A 23,425-nucleotide genomic window follows, 5' to 3' on the forward strand; every position below is an offset into this window, starting at 1 on the left:
ACGATGATAAGAGTGCCCCTCACTTCACACAGGTGTGATTTTCAGAAGCTCTTGTTAATACTTTTCCTTGGTTGAATATCGGAGACATACTTAACCACTTGTAGAAGAGCTCACCAGCGTTGCAGTAGAGCTGTTGCTTCTATCGACAGTGAAGTGAAATTCATTAACAAGATCATATTCTGTTTCATACTGATGTTGATATTGTGATATTCTGTTTCATCCTATGTCCAGCTTTTGGTGTGTGTACACACTTTGTCCTACACAAACATTAAAATGCCATTGACAATGAATGGACAATTTTGAGTGTTTGTGTAAACACAAACATTGCTAACACAAACATTGATGATGAAGGTGAGGATGCAAATTGTGTTTGGCCGGAATGAGATGATATAACTAATGATATGCTGTACAATGATAAGAGCGCCTCTCACTTCACACGGCTGTGAAATATCTATTTTTTTTCTCCCTAACATTTAATTTAAAATGCCTAGCATTTGTTGTATTTAATGAAAGCACAATTTTGACAGCTGAAGTATTCAATATTAATTTGTGCCTTTACTTTCATCATGAATGGTTTCTTATGTGTATACGACATGAAATATGCACCATATTTCAAAAGCAGAATATCAAAGAACTGATATTTAATGTGGAGATACTTTTTTGTTGCGTGTGCGCAAGACTGCGCATGCGTGTGCATGTGCGCACGTGCAGAGAGTGTTTCTTGGTTTCATGTCCTAATAATTGTTAATTGCTTGTCTCTTCATGGCTTCACTCCAGCTGTGTCTCTTCTGTTCTTGACCCTGTAGGAGTCCAGCTCTCATTGGCTGCTTCGTGGTAGACAGGAAGTACTTTGAGGAGATTGGCTTGCTGGACGAAGGCATGGAGATTTATGGAGGAGAGAATGTGGAGCTGGGCATCAGGGTAAGTTGTTCTGAAACAGCTGAAACCATTAACAGCAGCCATACTACAGTAACACTGTCCCTGCTGCTGGGGTGTATATGCGTTTGCAGGCGGGGTAGGTTATAGGGCCTTTTCACAGCAAACATTTTTACAGGTAAACACCGCTGTAGGTAATAACATTAATTACCTCTGCCAGGTCGAAATAGCTGGGTGCGGGAGATTGTGTTTTCAGTCTGTCTTGTCCGTGTACCGATCGGTACCAATCGGCCTGAGACTTTGAACGCACACACATTTCTGGACATTAGTTTCCTCCTGACACAGACGGTGACGATATGTTAGTTCATTATTGTATAATATACTATTATGACTTGTACTGGCAATATTATTGTAGCTGACCTAATTTCATTTGATTGGGAAATAGACCCACACATACTGCTTGTGTCTGGTTAATGTAGGGCGCTGTCTATGGTCCTGAAACTTATTTGCTTCCGAGCTGGTGTTTTGTGTCGGGAGGTGTGGGGGGTGGGTAGGCACTAACTTTCCTTAGTTTTAATCTTGTAATACCCATGGTGTAAGCAGGATATCCGCTAGGAGGTGTCCTGTGATCTCAAACATTAATGGAAAAGACAGAAGTGGTGAAAACTTGGCGTGGAGTAAAAAAAAAAAGGTTTGCTTTGTAAATCATTACTCTGCTGCGTAGGAACTCAGTTAGTATTTGAGATGCAGAGTGTCCTACCTCAAACTATCAGAACCTCTTGGCAATCCACACAGTGGAGTAGACAATCCAATGGAAACCGCTGAGTCAGGCTCATAATTCATTACCTCTGCCAGGTCGAAATAGCCGGGTGCGGGAGATTGTGTTTTCAGTCTGTCTTGTCCGTGTACCGATCGGTACCAATCGGCCTGAGACTTTGAACGCGCACACATTTCTGGACATATTAGTTTCCTCCTGACACAGACAGTGCCGATATGTTAGTTCATTATTGTATAATATACTATTATGACTTGTACTGGCAATATTATTGTAGCTGACCTAATAAATAGACCCACACATACTGCTTGTGTCTGGTTAAAGTAGGGTCTATGGTCCTGAAACTTCTTTGCTTCCGAGCTGGTGTTTTGTGTCGGGAGGTGTGTGTGTGTGTGGGGGGGGGGGGGGGGCACTGAGCCTAGTCCTAACCCCGGGCACGCCAAAGTCTTAATCCGGTCCTGTGGGTTAGACGTAGTAGTAGCAGTAGTTCCAAGTTCCAACCAGGATTTGGTTTGCAACCATAACATTTTTGAGTAAAATTGTGAATGTTGTTGCTAATAATTTGCATATACTCTTATACCATGGCTATGGACATTTAAGGCATTTAAGGCACTACTTCATTATACCATGGCCTGGGTGAAAACTGTATTCAGATTCATGTAGTTCTGGTAGAGCTGCCCTATTATCACCATTCCACATCAGCACTCCACTTAGTTGTCACCATAGCAACACTATAGTGAAACTTCATGCCTGCTTCATAGCTTATACACATTTGTGTGAAATGCTAAATCTATCTGAAAATAATATATTGGAACCTAAAGTATGGAGCTACTGTAGTAAAACAGTGTTTATGTGGGTAGTAGGTACTGTTTTTTTAGTCTGGCATCCTAGGAAGTGTGGAAAGCCAAGATACTGTAGCTGAATCAGCTGTGGGAATACAAAAAAAATCCAAAGGTTTGGCACATTTACTGTCGATAGTGCTGGCATAAAGTTGGCACTTACTCACATTTTCATTTCAACACAAAATGTCCTCAAATATGAACTAACTTTCCTTAGTTTTAATCTTGTAATACCCATGGTGTAAGCAGGATATCCGCTAGGAGGTGTCCTGTTATCTCAAACATTAATGGAAAAGACAGAAGTGGTGAAAACTTGGCTTGGAGTAAAAATTTAAAAAAGGTTTGCTTTGTAAATCATTACTCTGCTGCGTAGGAACTCGGTTAGTATTTGAGATGCAGAGTGTCCTACCTCAAACTATCAGAACCTCTTGGCAATCCTCTATTTGGAAACCCTTTGAGATGCAACAGAGAGCACACAGTAGAGTAGAGTAAGTAGACCATCCAATGGAAACCGCTGAGTCAGGCTCATAGTGCCGTCAGCATTGGTGAAGCAGAGGTTTGATTACCCGTCCAACTGTAATTGAAGCTGATCCCTCCCATTGGGTTAAGGATATGGGTCGGTCATGCTCATAATCTTTGCCCTTCCCTCAAGCTCTACATGATCATTTTCAGACTGAGCAAACTTGTTTTATTAATTGTTTTATTAGTCAATGACAACAGAGAAGTGCAGTAACAGACTGTTATAAACATTCACTTGTCATTTACAATAGTTGTTACAGTTTAGTCTAACCACTTTAACCGTAGATCTGTTTGTGCAAATCTTTGAATACATGTTTTAAAGCGAACATTTTAACTCAAATCTTTGCTTGAGGTCCCTGAAACAAGATGTTTTTAGATGGGGGTCCGCAGCCAAATTCATATAATTAATATAACTAGCCCTTACCCGTTGTGAGATATTGCCCCCCCCCCCCCCCCCCCCCCTTGTGGCCGCTGGGGGTACTGCGCCCTGGGTGCGTTTTCGCAATTTTAATTCACTAATAAATTCATTATTAATTCTTCATTATTAGTCTTCGTTAAGACCTCCATATTATTATGGTCAATGCCTGTGTGAAAAGTGGGAGTGATTGGTGCAGGCGGTGAGGAGATACGGCAGTGTTTCTGACATTCAGACATTCAGACAGACAGACATTGACTGAATTATAGTATGATAATAATTATATAGCAACATAGGTTTTACAGAAAACTGTTGGGATTTGGAAGACATTTTGTAGAGTCGGCCTCAGGTCTTAATGGACTAAAGTAGAAACTTGCAACTACTAATAAGTGAATGAACCGCTTCAACTGCTGTTTCTCAGTGATCTACACTTATACAGTATAGCGAATTTCAGTATCTCTTCGAATTTAAAGCTGCAATCTGTGAGTTTTCATGTCCTACCCAGGATTCAAACCTGGGTCTCCTGCACGAGAGACCAGATTACTACCACACTTCTGTGAAAGGTGTACTACTGTACTGTAGGTGTACTATTACCTCAGTGGAAGAGTAGCGAGACCACCTCCAAACACTGCAGATGTGCTATTTGTATTAACATCCACATTAACACACCACAGATTGGTTATTCATTCAATTATATAAGTTTGGATTGCAGCTTTGCTATATCAACTGGGACACTTTCAATCAGACTGCTGACAGTTCATCAGTTGGGGGTGTAAACATAAGAATTACCCTTAGTTCTTTCTGACCATTCATACAAAAAATATACATACATGTTGACGTTATTAAAATCTGAACACATTAAAGGTTTTGTCTTCTCCCTCACGGACGAGTGTTGTGGCTTTTGTATCCCATCTCCCAGAGAGCGTATAGAGTTTAGATCCCACCTTTGTCCCTGCCTCGATTCGTGCAGTCAATGCTGCCAGTAATCATGTAATGTGATGATGATGATGCTGAAACATGCACTTTATGCGGCACTTTATATCTTAGCACTTTTTTTGCCTTTCTTATTTTTTATCTCTTCTATACCATATATATTCTATACTATATATTCTATACCTGCACTAGATGCGACCAGACCTCTGTTTATGCTATGGTGTCTCATGTCTGTTGTTGTCCTGTATTGTTTTGTATTGTTTGTATGTCGGAAACCACTACTGTTGCTGTAAACACAATTGCCCTTCTGGGACATTAATAAAGACCTTGAACTATCAAGCAGTATCCAGTAACTAAATAGATTTTAATTCGTTCACACATCCTGACAAAAACACATACTGTAATTAAAGGATCTACTACTTGTGTGTCCTCGCTCCAAGCTCCTCCGGGAGGCTCCTTTCAAATCCTTGACAAGTTTGTTTTCTTCCACTTCCTTCTAAGTCCCTTAGAAACATCAACACACCAGCTCTCTGCCTGTGAATTCAATAGATACCTGGTCTATTCACACATTCTGTAGTTAGTTAGATATTACACAGACTTTGTAGGAGGGAGATGGGAGGCAGGGTAAAGCCAGTTGCATGTCCAATCCTCCTGATTCAGACATTAGCATTCTCTATGTCTAGATAAGTTCAGGGTTTACAGTGCATGTGTGAAAGAAGCAAGTATGATAACTGATAATTGGTTTAAAGTTAGTTTAAATGGACAAAACTGTGAAAACTGCCACGTATCTGTCATCCTTTTTGTTGAGTGGTGTAAACCACTCCTACAACTGTCTTTGTTAGTGCAGAAAAAATGAGCATGGTTGCTATGTTCACCCTGTTCACCCGGGTGTGATTTCATTACGTCAGACATGATTTCATTACGTCAGACAGGCTAGACCTTACACCACTCAGTTCACACGGGTGTGATTTTTCTAATACTGACTGCCCTTTACGTGGTATTATGACTGACGGGGATAAAATGGCTTGAAATCTCTGCAGTTATAGGTATTATGGGATTACAAGTTACAGCTGTTTCCCTTACTTTGAGCATGGTGGCAACCTTCCATGTAACTCCATCTCTGGTAGAGGCAGAGGTTATTGTCATTACACTTCAGAAGACCCCTCGCTCATTCTCAATCTCTCTCTCCAAACTATTCTGAAATAGTAGACCCACTGTAGAAATATGTGGAGTTGATACCTTTGGACTCAACGGAGGAGTTTGACCTCTTGCAGCACAGCACAAGTAGCAGACGGTGTTGATGTCGTCAACTAAAACTATGATGAAAAATGTTCATCGACTACCTTTTATCACCAAGGAAACTAAATAAAAACTAAGCAGCGATGATATTTTATTGACAATTCCATCCACGAATAAAAACTAGACTAGAGAAGAGATCCAGTAGAACAAAAAGACAAGTCTTGTTATCCTTGGTTGCATCCTGAAAATCGCCGATCTGCAAACTCAAAACACATCGCAGCGCGACACGTTGTGAGCTTGTAGATCTGCTATTTTCAGCATGCAACTAAGTCTAAAATCAGTCATTATGATGCCATGACTAAAACTAAATCAAAATGTTCTGTCAAAATCAGCACTAGTAGCAGACCATGAGCACACCTCCTCCTCTGAAGGAGTACATTTCATCACCCTGGTGACCCTCCGTGGTGTGTTTTAACGACCCAGACCAGATGTTGCCTCCAGCTGTCTGTCTCCCTTTTCAGGCTGCACTTAAACTCAAGCAGTGGAAATGGGACCGCTAGCCAGACACACCGCCACTAAGCAGTGGAAATGGGACCGCTAGCCAGACACACCGCCACTAAGCAGTGGAAATGGGACCGCTAGCCAGACACACCGCCACTAAGCAGTGGAAATGGGACCGCTAGCCAGACACACCGCCACTAAGCAGTGGAAATGGGACCGCTAGCCAGACACACCGTCACTAAGCAGTGGAAATGGGACCGCTAGCCAGACACACCGCCACTAAGCAGTGGAAATGGGACCGCTAGCCAGACACACCGTCACTAAGCAGTGGAAATGGGACCGCTAGCCAGACACACCGTCACTAAGCAGTGGAAATGGGACCGCTAGCCAGACACACCGTCACTAAGCAGTCGCCCGCCGGGGTTTATGATAACGGAGCAAATTCCAATTTACTCAATTTGGGAATTCCATATCAGAATGCGCAATGAGCCGTGTGTGTGTGTGTGTGTGTGTGTGTGTGTGTGTGTGTGTGTGTGTGTGTGTGTGTGTGTGTGTGAGTGCGTGCGTGTGCACGCACGCAACAATATGCCTTACAGTTGCAGCAACAGACAAATATGATTCAGGCTGCACATCTCTGTTGAGGAAAAACCTGTAATTCCACAAAAGAATTACAATAAAATAAATACATTATAAAAGAAGTAAAGAACATAAAAGTAAGAATATACTCAAAAGTACAGTATACCATAAGATATTCAAATAATAACACAATAGAATCAATAAGTTGTTCAATCAATCGATCTGAACAGATCGATTGAGAGAGCCCACTGTTCATGTGTTTACGTCCTCTTAACCGTTGATGAACAAACATTGACCTACACTGCAGCATGCAGGGCCAGGGAGTGAGGAAGCTGTTTCTTTGCCTTTTCCAAATGTATGCTGTTCAATATTCCACCCAATATGTGGGTATGGATTAGTTATAGGATCCAACAGGAAGCACGCACATCTCAAGACATTCTGCAGGTGCTGGTCAAAAATATACGTACAATGAAAAAGGAATGGATGTCCGCACACTGAGTTGTAGCTCCCAGGAAGATGTATTTATTTGTTACAACGTTTCGACCTCTGTGGGTCTTCGTCAGGTATGCTTTGTAAATCATTACTCTGCTGCGTAGGAACTCAGTTAGTATTTGAGATGCAGAGTGTCCTACCTCAAACTATCAGAACCTCTTGGCAATCCACACAGTGGAGTAGACAATCCAATGGAAACCGCTGAGTCAGGCTCATAATTCATTACCTCTGCCAGGTCGAAATAGCCGGGTGCGGGAGATTGTGTTTTCAGTCTGTCTTGTCCGTGTACCGATCGGTACCAATCGGCCTGAGACTTTGAACGCGCACACATTTCTGGACATATTAGTTTCCTCCTGACACAGACAGTGCCGATATGTTAGTTCATTATTGTATAATATACTATTATGACTTGTACTGGCAATATTATTGTAGCTGACCTAATAAATAGACCCACACATACTGCTTGTGTCTGGTTAAAGTAGGGTCTATGGTCCTGAAACTTCTTTGCTTCCGAGCTGGTGTTTTGTGTCGGGAGGTGTGTGTGTGTGGGGGGGGGGGGGCACTGAGCCTAGTCCTAACCCCGGGCACGCCAAAGTCTTAATCCGGTCCTGTGGGTTAGACGTAGTAGTAGCAGTAGTTCCAAGTTCCAACCAGGATTTGGTTTGCAACCATAACATTTTTGAGTAAAATTGTGAATGTTGTTGCTAATAATTTGCATATACTCTTATACCATGGCTATGGACATTTAAGGCATTTAAGGCACTACTTCATTATACCATGGCCTGGGTGAAAACTGTATTCAGATTCATGTAGTTCTGGTAGAGCTGCCCTATTATCACCATTCCACATCAGCACTCCACTTAGTTGTCACCATAGCAACACTATAGTGAAACTTCATGCCTGCTTCATAGCTTATACACATTTGTGTGAAATGCTAAATCTATCTGAAAATAATATATTGGAACCTAAAGTATGGAGCTACTGTAGTAAAACAGTGTTTATGTGGGTAGTAGGTACTGTTTTTTTAGTCTGGCATCCTAGGAAGTGTGGAAAGCCAAGATACTGTAGCTGAATCAGCTGTGGGAATACAAAAAAAATCCAAAGGTTTGGCACATTTACTGTCGATAGTGCTGGCATAAAGTTGGCACTTACTCACATTTTCATTTCAACACAAAATGTCCCCAAATATGAACTAACTTTCCTTAGTTTTAATCTTGTAATACCCATGGTGTAAGCAGGATATCCGCTAGGAGGTGTCCTGTTATCTCAAACATTAATGGAAAAGACAGAAGTGGTGAAAACTTGGCTTGGAGTAAAAATTAAAAAAAGGTTTGCTTTGTAAATCATTACTCTGCTGCGTAGGAACTCGGTTAGTATTTGAGATGCAGAGTGTCCTACCTCAAACTATCAGAACCTCCTGGCAATCCTCTATTTGGAAACCCTTTGAGATGCAACAGAGAGCACACAGTAGAGTAGAGTAAGTAGACCATCCAATGGAAACCGCTGAGTCAGGCTCATAGTGCCGTCAGCATTGGTGAAGCAGAGGTTTGATTACCCGTCCAACTGTAATTGAAGCTGATCCCTCCCATTGGGTTAAGGATATGGGTCGGTCATGCTCATAATCTTTGCCCTTCCCTCAAGCTCTACATGATCATTTTCAGACTGAGCAAACTTGTTTTATTAATTGTTTTATTAGTCAATGACAACAGAGAAGTGCAGTAACAGACTGTTATAAACATTCACTTGTCATTTACAATAGTTGTTACAGTTTAGTCTAACCACTTTAACCGTAGATCTGTTTGTGCAAATCTTTGAATACATGTTTTAAAGCGAACATTTTAACTCAAATCTTTGCTTGAGGTCCCTGAAACAAGATGTTTTTAGATGGGGGTCCGCAGCCAAATTCATATAATTAATATAACTAGCCCTTACCCGTTGTGAGATATTGCCCCCCCCCCCCCTTGTGGCCGCTGGGGGTACTGCGCCCTGGGTGCGTTTTCGCAATTTTAATTCACTAATAAATTCATTATTAATTCTTCATTATTAGTCTTCGTTAAGACCTCCATATTATTATGGTCAATGCCTGTGTGAAAAGTGGGAGTGATTGGTGCAGGCGGTGAGGAGATACGGCAGTGTTTCTGACATTCAGACATTCAGACAGACAGACATTGACTGAATTATAGTATGATAATAATTATATAGCAACATAGGTTTTACAGAAAACTGTTGGGATTTGGAAGACATTTTGTAGAGTCGGCCTCAGGTCTTAATGGACTAAAGTAGAAACTTGCAACTACTAATAAGTGAATGAACCGCTTCAACTGCTGTTTCTCAGTGATCTACACTTATACAGTATAGCGAATTTCAGTATCTCTTCGAATTTAAAGCTGCAATCTGTGAGTTTTCATGTCCTACCCAGGATTCAAACCTGGGTCTCCTGCACGAGAGACCAGATTACTACCACACTTCTGTGAAAGGTGTACTACTGTACTGTAGGTGTACTATTACCTCAGTGGAATAGTAGCGAGACCACCTCCAAACACTGCAGATGTGCTATTTGTATTAACATCCACATTAACACACCACAGATTGGTTATTCATTCAATTATATAAGTTTGGATTGCAGCTTTGCTATATCAACTGGGACACTTTCAATCAGACTGCTGACAGTTCATCAGTTGGGGGTGTAAACATAAGAATTACCCTTAGTTCTTTCTGACCATTCATACAAAAAATATACATACATGTTGACGTTATTAAAATCTGAACACATTAAAGGTTTTGTCTTCTCCCTCACGGACGAGTGTTGTGGCTTTTGTATCCCATCTCCCAGAGAGCGTATAGAGTTTAGATCCCACCTTTGTCCCTGCCTCGATTCGTGCAGTCAATGCTGCCAGTAATCATGTAATGTGATGATGATGATGCTGAAACATGCACTTTATGCGGCACTTTATATCTTAGCACTTTTTTTGCCTTTCTTATTTTTTATCTCTTCTATACCATATATATTCTATACTATATATTCTATACCTGCACTAGATGCGACCAGACCTCTGTTTATGCTATGGTGTCTCATGTCTGTTGTTGTCCTGTATTGTTTTGTATTGTTTGTATGTCGGAAACCACTACTGTTGCTGTAAACACAATTGCCCTTCTGGGACATTAATAAAGACCTTGAACTATCAAGCAGTATCCAGTAACTAAATAGATTTTAATTCGTTCACACATCCTGACAAAAACACATACTGTAATTAAAGGATCTACTACTTGTGTGTCCTCGCTCCAAGCTCCTCCGGGAGGCTCCTTTCAAATCCTTGACAAGTTTGTTTTCTTCCACTTCCTTCTAAGTCCCTTAGAAACATCAACACACCAGCTCTCTGCCTGTGAATTCAATAGATACCTGGTCTATTCACACATTCTGTAGTTAGTTAGATATTACACAGACTTTGTAGGAGGGAGATGGGAGGCAGGGTAAAGCCAGTTGCATGTCCAATCCTCCTGATTCAGACATTAGCATTCTCTATGTCTAGATAAGTTCAGGGTTTACAGTGCATGTGTGAAAGAAGCAAGTATGATAACTGATAATTGGTTTAAAGTTAGTTTAAATGGACAAAACTGTGAAAACTGCCACGTATCTGTCATCCTTTTTGTTGAGTGGTGTAAACCACTCCTACAACTGTCTTTGTTAGTGCAGAAAAAATGAGCATGGTTGCTATGTTCACCCTGTTCACCCGGGTGTGATTTCATTACGTCAGACATGATTTCATTACGTCAGACAGGCTAGACCTTACACCACTCAGTTCACACGGGTGTGATTTTTCTAATACTGACTGCCCTTTACGTGGTATTATGACTGACGGGGATAAAATGGCTTGAAATCTCTGCAGTTATAGGTATTATGGGATTACAAGTTACAGCTGTTTCCCTTACTTTGAGCATGGTGGCAACCTTCCATGTAACTCCATCTCTGGTAGAGGCAGAGGTTATTGTCATTACACTTCAGAAGACCCCTCGCTCATTCTCAATCTCTCTCTCCAAACTATTCTGAAATAGTAGACCCACTGTAGAAATATGTGGAGTTGATACCTTTGGACTCAACGGAGGAGTTTGACCTCTTGCAGCACAGCACAAGTAGCAGACGGTGTTGATGTCGTCAACTAAAACTATGATGAAAAATGTTCATCGACTACCTTTTATCACCAAGGAAACTAAATAAAAACTAAGCAGCGATGATATTTTATTGACAATTCCATCCACGAATAAAAACTAGACTAGAGAAGAGATCCAGTAGAACAAAAAGACAAGTCTTGTTATCCTTGGTTGCATCCTGAAAATCGCCGATCTGCAAACTCAAAACACATCGCAGCGCGACACGTTGTGAGCTTGTAGATCTGCTATTTTCAGCATGCAACTAAGTCTAAAATCAGTCATTATGATGCCATGACTAAAACTAAATCAAAATGTTCTGTCAAAATCAGCACTAGTAGCAGACCATGAGCACACCTCCTCCTCTGAAGGAGTACATTTCATCACCCTGGTGACCCTCCGTGGTGTGTTTTAACGACCCAGACCAGATGTTGCCTCCAGCTGTCTGTCTCCCTTTTCAGGCTGCACTTAAACTCAAGCAGTGGAAATGGGACCGCTAGCCAGACACACCGCCACTAAGCAGTGGAAATGGGACCGCTAGCCAGACACACCGCCACTAAGCAGTGGAAATGGGACCGCTAGCCAGACACACCGCCACTAAGCAGTGGAAATGGGACCGCTAGCCAGACACACCGCCACTAAGCAGTGGAAATGGGACCGCTAGCCAGACACACCGTCACTAAGCAGTGGAAATGGGACCGCTAGCCAGACACACCGCCACTAAGCAGTGGAAATGGGACCGCTAGCCAGACACACCGTCACTAAGCAGTGGAAATGGGACCGCTAGCCAGACACACCGTCACTAAGCAGTGGAAATGGGACCGCTAGCCAGACACACCGTCACTAAGCAGTCGCCCGCCGGGGTTTATGATAACGGAGCAAATTCCAATTTACTCAATTTGGGAATTCCATATCAGAATGCGCAATGAGCCGTGTGTGTGTGTGTGAGTGTGTGTGTGTGTGTGTGTGTGTGTGTGTGTGTGAGTGCGTGCGTGTGCACGCACGCAACAATATGCCTTACAGTTGCAGCAACAGACAAATATGATTCAGGCTGCACATCTCTGTTGAGGAAAAACCTGTAATTCCACAAAAGAATTACAATAAAATAAATACATTATAAAAGAAGTAAAGAACATAAAAGTAAGAATATACTCAAAAGTACAGTATACCATAAGATATTCAAATAATAACACAATAGAATCAATAAGTTGTTCAATCAATCGATCTGAACAGATCGATTGAGAGAGCCCACTGTGTTTACGTCCTCTTAACCGTTGATGAACAAACATTGACCTACACTGCAGCATGCAGGGCCAGGGAGTGAGGAAGCTGTTTCTTTGCCTTTTCCAAATGTATGCTGTTCAATATTCCACCCAATATGTGGGTATGGATTAGTTATAGGATCCAACAGGAAGCACGCACATCTCAAGACATTCTGCAGGTGCTGGTCAAAAATATACGTACAATGAAAAAGGAATGGATGTCCGCACACTGAGTTGTAGCTCCCAGGAAGATGTATTTATTTGTTACAACGTTTCGACCTCTGTGGGTCTTCGTCAGGTATGACAACATCAAGAGGCGTATTATATACAACAGCATATGGGCAGGTCAACAATGAACAAGCTCTGTTGCAATGATGAAAATCAAGCTAGACACGCCCACCGCATCAGAAAGGATGAGGCTGCAATCAGCATGTAGGGTGTGTCTAGCTAAGGACTCTATATGGGTGGATTAGTTACTCTTCATCACAGACCTTCAATTTATATATCCAGAGCAGCGATAGTTATTTTAAGTGAGCATTCGCGAAATATTTCGCTTATGGGAGGTTTCCTACTGGCAAACCGAGCTGCAGAACTTCATTTATGAACTCCCACAGGGATCAAAAGGTCCCTGCGGGTTTAAGAGATGTGACGTCAGGCGCTGTGCCCCCGGGGTATAGAAGGCGCGCCTACGTCACCAGCTCTCATTCTACTTTTCTCTGCCAATAGAGGACTGCAAGACTTCTTGAACTCGAGTGCGTTGAATGTTTTAAGCTTCACAAGCCGGACAAGAGAAACGAATTTCTTGAGTACCGTGAGGTTCGACGCATTTTTCAAAGCTTCTTGAATATTTTCACGTAATTATACGCTGTTTAACAGCCTTTATCGGCGCTAGCCAAGATTTCCCGCTGTTAGCTTAGCCAAACTAGTGTTAGCCTCGAGCGACACACTAGCTTTGCCTAAACACAGTTAGCCAGCTAGCCAAACTTGTTGCGCGGCGTTTAGAAAACGCTTAGCTTCTAGTGTTGTTAGCTTTAGCTAGCTTTAGCTGCCGGTGTAGCTTAGCTTTCTTCTTCGGAAGAAAGATGGTTTACCCCCGCACGAAGGCTGCTTCGGCGCGGAAAAAGGAAGCCACAGGAGGAGAGGAGCCGAAGCGGGTTTGCCCCGTCTCTGCATGGCAAGGGAAGACGGACACGCTGTTTGTCTCTATTGCCTTGGAACCGCTCACGCACGCCAGGCGGCCCAAGGAGGGGACGGACTGGACTGCAACAAGTGCCATATCATGACTTTCGACATTAAGGAAAGCAGACTTCGGCGTTGCCTAAACTTTTACGAGAAGCTACGCCTTTCCAACCGACAACCCCCTCCTCCTCCTCCTCTTCGAGACCCCTGGCCCTCCGAAGTTCTCACCGGTGGGGGACCAAGGGACGCTCCAAGGAAGAAGCTGGACTACACGCCGCTAACACGCAGCGCCCCAGCCTCTTCGACAGCCGGACAGAGGCCTGTTCCAGCACCGCGGAGCCGCGCTCCGGCAACGGTCTCTAGCTCCCAGGCCTCCATAGTCAGGGCTACCGACTACGAGGTCTGCGGAGCTAGGCCAAAAGCTACAGCTACGCCTCGCTACCTGGCCCCGCCGGCTTCTCTCCCCGCAGAGGCTCCTCCACGTGAGGAGGCTAGGCCCCGGTCTGGGGACCGAAACCCTCCCATACCAGCACCGAGACACGGTAGGCGTCCTACAGTGTCCAGCGCCATGGAGGAGCACCTCGACCCATCTCCACAGAAGAGCTATCGCTCTGACCGAGAATGGGCCGAACAGGAGGAAGGTGAGTTCTCTGATGAGGAGCTCCCTTCACGCCAGTATCGACAGGAGGACTTTCACGTTCTGGATGAAGTGAACGTCTTCTACGATGATGAGGGTGACGAGAGAGACTACGACGATTACGAGCCACGTGTCACTTTCCATGACGACAACATGGACGTCGACTCTCAGGGGCCACAGGTGGATGCACCTGTCAGCCCCCCACCCCAGCAGGACGAGCCTGCTGTTCCTGTGATGCTAATGAGGGACGACTCCCCCATTCTGGACATCTATAGGAAGGGAGCCATACGCTGCCAGCTGGAATGGCCAACATGCACCACCAAGGCACGCGCATGGCTGGGGATGTCTGCGGACCAACTCCCCCCCCCACCCCCGAAGAAGCAGAAGCTTCCTCAGGCCCCGGAGTTCATGGACACCATGCTCCGCCCCTGGAAGAACCCCTCTGTGAGCGCGGAGTTCCAACACCGCACCACAAAGGCGGTCCCCGACATGGTGGACATTGGCAGCATGGGCCTCCTCGCTATGCCCACCATGGACAGGGCAATGGCCGCCTACCTAGCCAACCCTCAGGCTCCCAGGGTCATCCCGCTGGAGAGGGAACCAGCCTTCACCAGCACCATGGACAAGGAGGCCTCCAAGCTCAACAAGTGGCTCCATGCCCACTTGAGCTTTATAGCCAAGGCTACCAACGCCATTGCCATCCTGCAGGGCTCTGTTAAGGCTCTCCTCCTGGAGATGGACTCTTCCACTCCAGCTCAGCTGGCAGAGCTACGCCGCCTCAACCATGAGATGGCAGCCCTCCAGTGTGAGATTGCGGAACACACCAGTGAGTCACTGGTGTGCTCCGTGCTGCAAGAGAGATGGAGGTGGGTTAACCTGGCTCCTCTCTCCGATGCTATTAAGAAGGAGATGGTGGGCAAGGACATCTCTCATGAGGGCCTCTTCCACGGGGTCCTTGAGAGTATGTCCATCTCCATTCAGCAGGCCGAATCCTCCTCGAAGACGATGAAGGCCCTCGAGCCACTGGCTGTCCAGGCACCTCCTAAAAACCCCAGGGGAAGGAAGGCACCCTGGAAACCCAAGGCAGGTGAGAAGGGCCCACCCAGGGCCCCTGACCGTAGCGGAGACAGACAGCAGCAGCGCCCGCATCCCAAGCCGGATCGCCGCCGCTCTCCTCCTCCCTACAAGGCCAGCGCTTCCAGAGGCCGAGGCGCAGGGAAGCGGAAGTGACACCCCCGGCCGGGTTCAGAGGGGGGCCTCGGCCGAGCCCCCCCATCATCTCCCAGTTCAGAGACTAGCGCAGGAGGTAGTGGTCACGGACCTCACCTCCGGGCCGGCGCCCAAGCGCTTGCGGAGGGAAGTACATGCAACTGTTGCATCTGTACTCTCCCTCCCAAAAAATGTTGTTGTAATGTGCAATTCACAAAGTGTACCTGTTTTTGTACCAATAAAGTTGACAAAAAAACACACAAAACAAAACCATCTCTGAAGGGCATAAGCCCACCCATGGGAGATATAACCCATACTGGGACAGCGCAGGCTGTCTCAGGCAAGAGCCGTCACGCCCGATTTTTCCGTCACTTCCCGAAAAATCCACTAGAGGGAGACATTACACCACAGGTGAGTCTTCCCCTACACAGGCCATCCCTCCCCGCCCAGCCATTGCTAGGAGTCGTCAGAGGGAATTCCCTATCGAGTCATCTGTCACAGTGGCGGAAGCACGGGGCTTCCCCGTGGATCATCCGTACAATAGCGACAGGATACAGACTCCAATTCGCCTCGAAACCGCCCACGTTCGAGAAAGTAATATTCTCCCGAGCGAAAGGGCGGGAAGCGGACATTTTGCAGCAGGAGATTTTTTCTCTGCTGCAGAAGGGCGCTATCACGGAGGTGCCCCCCCACCAGTCACTCAACGGGTTTTATTCTCGTTATTTCCTGGTGAAAAAGAAAGGGGGCGGGCTTCGTCCTATACTGGATTTGAGAGCCCTGAATCGTCATCTAAGAACATTTCGTTTCAAGATGCTGACTCCGCCAGTCCTAATGCGCTCAGTCCGCATGAACGACTGGTTCACGTCAATAGATCTGCAGGATGCATATTTCCACGTTCCAATTTACCCCCCCCCCACAGAAAATCTCTGCGGTTCGGGTTCAAAGGGAAAGTGTACGAGTACACGGTTCTTCCCTTCGGAATGTCATTGAGTCCGAGGGTTTTTGTCAAATGCACAGCGGCGGCTATCGCCCCACTGAGACAACAGGGTCTTCGTCTAGCCACATATATAGACGATTGGATCCTAATGACAAACTCTCCACAAGAGGCTCGGTTGCACACACATCAAGTGCTCAACCACCTCTGCTCACTAGGGTTCCAAATAAACCTAGAAAAGAGCATGCTGACGCCGACTCAGTCTATAGACTTTATCGGAATAAGGCTGGATTCAGTTTCTTTCACAGCTCGCCTGAGCAAGGAAAGAATGGAAACAACATTACAGTGCGTGGCATCGTTCCAGAAGGGGCGTTCGATTCCCTTCCTCACGTGCCTTCGGATGGCGGGGCTTATGGCCTCAGCAGTCCATTTAATCCGCCTGGCCAGATTACACATGAGACCATTCCAGCGATGGATGAGCTCTCTACGTATACCTATGTACCGTCGCCGCCAAAAAGTGTTAGTGACGTCACAATGCGTACTAGCCCTTCAATGGTGGGCGAACAGACGGACTCTCTCAGAGGGCGTCCCTATGGGGAGACCTCTGACGAGGAAGGTGGTCACCACGGACGCAAGCATGTCCGGATGGGGAGCCACACTGGAAGGCTATACAGCCAGAGGGATATGGGAGGGACCTTTACGATCCCACCACATCAATTACCTGGAACTGATGGCGGTCTTCCTCGCACTAAAGCACTTCAAACCGCGCATTCAAGGTTGGCACGTCCTAGTCCGGACGGACAACACGACAGCTATGTGCTATATCAACAGACAAGGCGGACTCAGGTCCCCTCGTCTTCATCAGCTAGCACGCAGACTCATATTATGGTGCGACACACACATTCTATCAGTTACAGCGTGCCACGTCCCCGGTCTTCTGAACACAGGAGCAGACCTGCTGTCCAGAGGTCCCCTCCGTTACGCAGACTGGTCCCTACACCCTCAGGTGGTAGCCCAGATCTGGAGCAGATTCGGGACACCCGAGGTGGATCTCTTTGCCTCAGAGGAGAACACGAAGTGCCCTCTCTTCTTCTCCATGAGAGAACCATCGCCGCTGGGACTAGACGCTCTGTCACACCGGTGGTCCAAGACGCTACTCTACGCCTTCCCCCCCCTAACCCTGATTCTCCCCACTCTAGACAGAGTGAGGACTCAGGGTCTGAAGGTGCTATTAATAGCCCCGTCCTGGGGGGTATGGAGGTCAGAAATAGCCCCTCTTCTCTTCGATCATCCATGGCAGATTCCTCTACGAGCGGATCTCCTCACGCAAGCGAAAGGGGAGATCTTCCACCCTCACCCCAGAGACCTAGACCTGTGGGTCTGGCCCGTGAGAGGGTGATGTTGACAGCAGCAGGCCTTCCCCCGAACGTGGTGGCAACGATCCAGAAGGCCAGAGCCCAGTCAACAAGGAACCGTTACAACACGGCCTGGCGCATATTCGAGCAGTGGTGCTCGGATCAACCAGACCACGTAATTCCTTATCAGGCCTCAGTAGTGCACATACTGACGTTCCTTCAGGACTTCCTAGACAGAGGCCTAGGCCTCTCGTCAGTTAAGACCCACCTAGCAGCCATCTCAGCATGCCACGTGGGCATAAACGACCAGACAGTGTGGAAACACCATCTGGTCAAACTATTCATGAAGGGCGTCCGTAGAGAACACAGGGTTGTAAAATCCCTGGTTCCCTCTTGGGACTTGTCCCTGGTTCTGGAGGCCCTAACCACGGCACCCTTCGAACCACTACAGGCAGCAAACCTGAAGTGTTTAACACTCAAAACTGCCCTCCTAGTTGCTTTGACAACTGCAAAGAGAGTAAGTGACCTACATGCACTCTCGATCTCTCCAGAGTGCATGAGGTTCGATGACAGGTCAACAAAGGTCACCATCAAGGCGAACCCGGCCTTCATTCCCAAGAATGCCCTCTCGGTGTGTCTACCAGTAGACCTACAAGCTTTCCATCACCCTCCTTTCATCTCCGATGAAGACAGGAGGCTGAACTGCCTCTGTCCAGTAAGAGCGCTTCGCACTTATGTGGACAGAACGAGTCCCTTCAGGAAAGGGAACCAGCTGTTTGTGTCTTGGGGTACCAAGACCAAAGGGAAGCCTGTTACAACAGTCACTATCTCCAACTGGATAGTGGACGCCATCCGTCTGGCCTACACTAGCCAAGGAAAGGAGCCCCCACAAACGCTGAGGGCCCATTCCACACGAGGTATGGCAGCATCGTGGGCACTCTATAAGGGGGTGTCGATCCAGGAAGTCTGCACTGCAGCAAGCTGGTCTACACCCTCGACGTTCGCCACATACTACAACTTGGATGTGGCAACGCCCTCTCTGGCACATGCGGTCCTAGGAGCGGCTTCTCTATAAAGAGGCCCACTCCGGCCCTCTGTGCCATGGGATGCACAGGCGACACTCTGAGTTAACCTGTACATCTCCCCAGGGACCGGGCAAATGACCATTGTAGTCATTCAGCCCACCTTTTACCTCCGGTCCTAACATTCACTCGTTGGTTCAGGATTCGGGAGTTGATAAGGTCCCATAAGCGAAATATTTCGCGAATGCTCACTTAAAATAACATTAAGGTTACTTTAGTAACCATGGTTATTTAAGTAAGTGAGCGAAATATTTCGCGGAACACCCTTCTGTCTTGCTATTGGCAGGAGAAAAAAGTTCCGAATGAGAGCTGGTGACGTAGGCGCGCCTTCTATACCCCGGGGGCACAGCGCCTGACGTCACATCTCTTAAACCCGCAGGGACCTTTTGATCCCTGTGGGAGTTCATAAATGAAGTTCTGCAGCTCGGTTTGCCAGTAGGAAACCTCCCATAAGCGAAATATTTCGCTCACTTACTTAAATAACCATGGTTACTAAAGTAACCTTAATTTCATGGAAGTCAGGAGGCAGCTACTTATTATCTCTCCCCGGATCCCCCCATTAATTTGCTTATGCTCTGCTCTGGGGAGTATGTGATCTGAGATTGTGTATGCTGCAACAGGTAATCTGTATTATCACATGAGCAGAGCCACACCGCCAAACTAAATGCAATAGCATTGCAATAACTGATAAATGCTTAGTCCAGAGCTGGTGTCTCAATGACTGAACTTAAAATATAGGCTCTACCTTCAGGACTCTAACTTCAGGACACCATGATGACCTCTAGGGCTCCTTTCATCAGGATTCTAACGGCTATCTCTCAACACCACCCAGAGACACATACTCTAGGGTTATGTACTCAGAATTGGTTACAGTAGGAGTCTGAAAGTGTCATTTTAAATTAACTGAAGTTTGGAAAGGTTGCATTGGCTTAAGCATGAGTAGAGTGAGTTGCAATAGCCTAGAAATTCTAGCCTGTAAGGATGTGATGTGACAGAATACATGAATCATAGACGTTCTTTGTAACTGGGTAAAACTAGACAGGACATTATTGGTGTTTGTTAAAAAAAAGATTGGTATTGTTTTAATAATAACTGATCTCAATATTGACCCATAATAGAGCACCGAAGTCTGACGTCAATATCGGTAGAGGGCACAAATCCACGGGTTCATGTACTTTGTATTTGCATTGTAATCCAGGGGGATTTTAGATCGCCTCATATAAGAATGTGATTGAAAAATAACCATGTGATCCCGGCCGCTTCACTCATGGATATGAAGAATCAACTGACTGAGAGAAAACGCTATTGTTACTGTGCTGAATTAGGTACATTTTCGCTAGAAACGGACAACAGACAATAACGCCAAGACAGCTTGTTTATATTTGGACCACAATGCTTATATGAAACGATTTTAAGATGACCCGATGTTATTCTCCATTACTTGAAGGCGTGAGCCAGGCAGAAACGGGGGATGAGCGAGTGACGTCAGGACTTCGGTGCTCTATAGGTTTTGCCATAATCATGCAGTCTATAACAGTGACAGCAATGGTACAAATAAATCATTACAAATATTATATAGGCTGTAGTATTTTATTATTTTATTTGACCTGGAACCGAAATAGGGAACCGTTAGGAACTGGGATCGATAATGTCATGCCACTTGAAGGAAAAGAGTATTTAGCATCATCTAGTGGTTGCTTTGAAGACTGCTGCCAGCTAATGTGTTCTATTTTCCCTGTGTTCTTATTGGTGGTTGTGATCACATGTGCAAGCCTTTACTTCCTGGTCAGCCATTGTAAACACAGTATGTTCTACAAAGGTTACAGAATATTGTATCTCTTGCCATCCACCTGTTTTGAGCCTTGGAGAAGCTTTGTCTGTGAGTTTATGTTACATGTTTCATCTTTGAGAATAAGTAATGAAGCATATTTTGCTGTTTTATTTTACATTTGTGAGATTTATGGTCAATTGTCTACCATGCCATTTGCTATTACTTGCTTTGTCATTTGTAATGCAGTGTTCTTGTCTAGCTGATTTAGGCATTACATTTATGTTTTATTAAGAGCTTTTTGTGCATTTATTTTCAGTTTCACAAATTGCTGGAAAAGCATTGTAAACTGATGAAGTGTGAAGTAAACAACCTCCAATTCTACGTCCACGTCTCGTCAAGTCTTTCAGTGCCTAGTACCTTTCTGTTTAGCTGTCTGTCACTTCGTGGAGTCACACACGCAGGGGACAGAATAGTGAAAAGACAGCATCACAGCGAGGCCATTACAGTTATTCTGGCAGGAAAAACAGGAAAGCTGCTCTCTGCTTCGTCTTCATACAATAGCTGGAGTCCAGCATACACAAGATGGACAAGGAGGCAAACACAGGCAACGAACAGGATGTTCAATCTTCAAGTTCATCTACAACATTGTACGCAACAAGATCTCATGCTAGTTGCTCTACCAGCTCCAGCAATTCATCAGCAAGCCTAGCAGCAGTTAAAGCACGTGCCAGAGCCGAAGCAGTGTGCGCTCGCAGCACCTTTGTTAAAAAAGAAACTGAGCTCATGGTCAAAAAAGCTCAGTTGGAGGCTGCTCTAATCACACTGAAGCAAGAGCAAGAGTGTGCAGCTGCCGTGGCCGAGGCTGAGTTTCTTGAATCAGCCGCTCTAGAACTGGGATCTCAAGCAAAACCCAACTCACTGAACATTGCATCAATCCACCACGAGTCCAGAGAGAAAAGAACAAGTGACTATGTTGAATGTTGTTCTAGACTTGACTCTATTGAGTTGTCACCGCCCCAATCTGAGAGTCACACTGCACCCAATCGGCCGCATAATATCCCTCACACCCCTCCACCACAAGACCGTAAGCAAATTCATGGTCATTCAGCTAATGATGGAATGGGTTCCGCTTCGGCTTATGCCAAACACTCCTCCAGAGTACACAATATGAATGATCCAGATTCCCAGATGCCCCAGCCCCATACGCCTTCTCATAACATGCAAACACCACAGTCTTCTGTTCCTGACAACACAGGCATAAATGACTTTGCTATCTACATGGCTCGTCGCGAGATTGTGACCTCTGGGATGACCATCTTCGACGATCGTCCAGACAATTATTGGAGCTGGAAGTCAACCTTTGTGAATTTCATACAAGGACTGAAAATCACCTGCAGGGAAGAGCTTGACCTTCTAACAAGGTGGTTGGGCTCCGAGTCATCAGAGCAGGTCAGGAGAATCAGAGCCGTTCATGTTAGTGACCCTTCTGCAGGGCTCAGGATGGCGTGGACGCGCCTTGATGAGACATATGGGTGCCCTGAGATCGTTGAGAAGGCTCTTTTAGACAAGCTTGAGAGGTTCCCCAAGATTAACAACAAAGAGCACCTAAAATTGAGAGACCTTGGCGACCTGTTAAGAGAGTTGGAGTCAGCTAAATTAGAGGGCTATTTGACTGGACTCGCTTACTTGGATACACCTCGGGGTGTCAACCCTATAGTGGAGAAACTGCCATATGGGCTCCAAGAGAAATGGATGACACAAGGTAGTTTGTACAAGCTGAAAAATGAAGTTCAATTTCCACCATTTTCATTCTTCACTGATTTCGTTTGCAGAGAGGCCCATATTCGTAATGATCCGAGTTTCACACTCATCTGGCATGGCAGTAAAAGCAGACAGCTATGTAAAAGGTTACACACACTCTAGAGATCAAGTTTCATCCCACAAAACAGAAATCATGCCAGATCCAGTAAACAAGTTTACAAAGACTGCCAGCAGTAACTTGGACATTAACAGGCAGTGTCCAATTCACAATAAACCCCATCCACTAATGCGATGCAGAGGCTTCAGAGCTAAAACACTGGAGGAACGCACAACATTTCTCAAAGAGAGTGGGGTTTGTTTCAGATGCTGCTCCTCAACTCATCATGTGGCTAAAAACTGCAGAACGACCATTCAGTGCAACGAGTGTGACAGCAACAAACATGTCACAGCTCTTCATCCAGGACCAGCCCCATGGACCGCCATAGACTCTGACACAGAGCATGGCGGGGAGCAGAGAGAAGATGCTCCTGCCGAAATAGTCTCCAAATGTACAGAAGTACATGGCGGAACCAATACCTCTAAAATCTGTCTCATAAAGGTGTATCCAGCAGGACAACCACACAGATCTGTAAGAGTCTATGCTGTACTCGATGACCAGAGTAACAGGTCTCTCGCTCGCCCTGAGTTCTTCGATCTGTTTCACTCGCATGGAGCAGGTTCTCCCTACACACTGCGCACATGTGCTGGAGTGACACAGATGTCTGGCAGAAGAGGAACTGGCTTTGTAGCTCAGACATTGGATGGAAGATCCGACGTGCTGCTTCCCACACTCGTAGAGTGCGACCATATCCCGGATGATAGGTCAGGAATACCTACACCTGAGGCTGCCAAACACCACTCTCACCTTAGGCCTATAGCTCATCT

At 45.6% G+C, this 23,425-nt stretch overlaps 1 protein-coding gene across 2 annotated transcripts in view; it reads left to right on the forward strand.

The window, feature by feature from the left end:
• The window catches only part of LOC306922735 (polypeptide N-acetylgalactosaminyltransferase 18-like), a 199,234-nt gene that overhangs the window by 100,288 nt on the left and 75,521 nt on the right, over window positions 1-23,425 (forward strand). For both annotated transcript variants that reach the window (XM_079500548.1, XM_079500547.1), the window contains exon 6: window positions 807-921. In XM_079500548.1, coding sequence (XP_079356674.1) covers window positions 807-921 — 115 coding nt within the window. The remainder of the gene's footprint in view (window positions 1-806; window positions 922-23,425) is intronic.

The sequence above is a fragment of the Electrona antarctica genome (genome assembly GCF_951216825.1).
Source record: "Electrona antarctica genome assembly, chromosome: 5".
In the NCBI taxonomy this organism is placed as follows: Eukaryota; Metazoa; Chordata; class Actinopteri; order Myctophiformes; family Myctophidae; genus Electrona; species Electrona antarctica.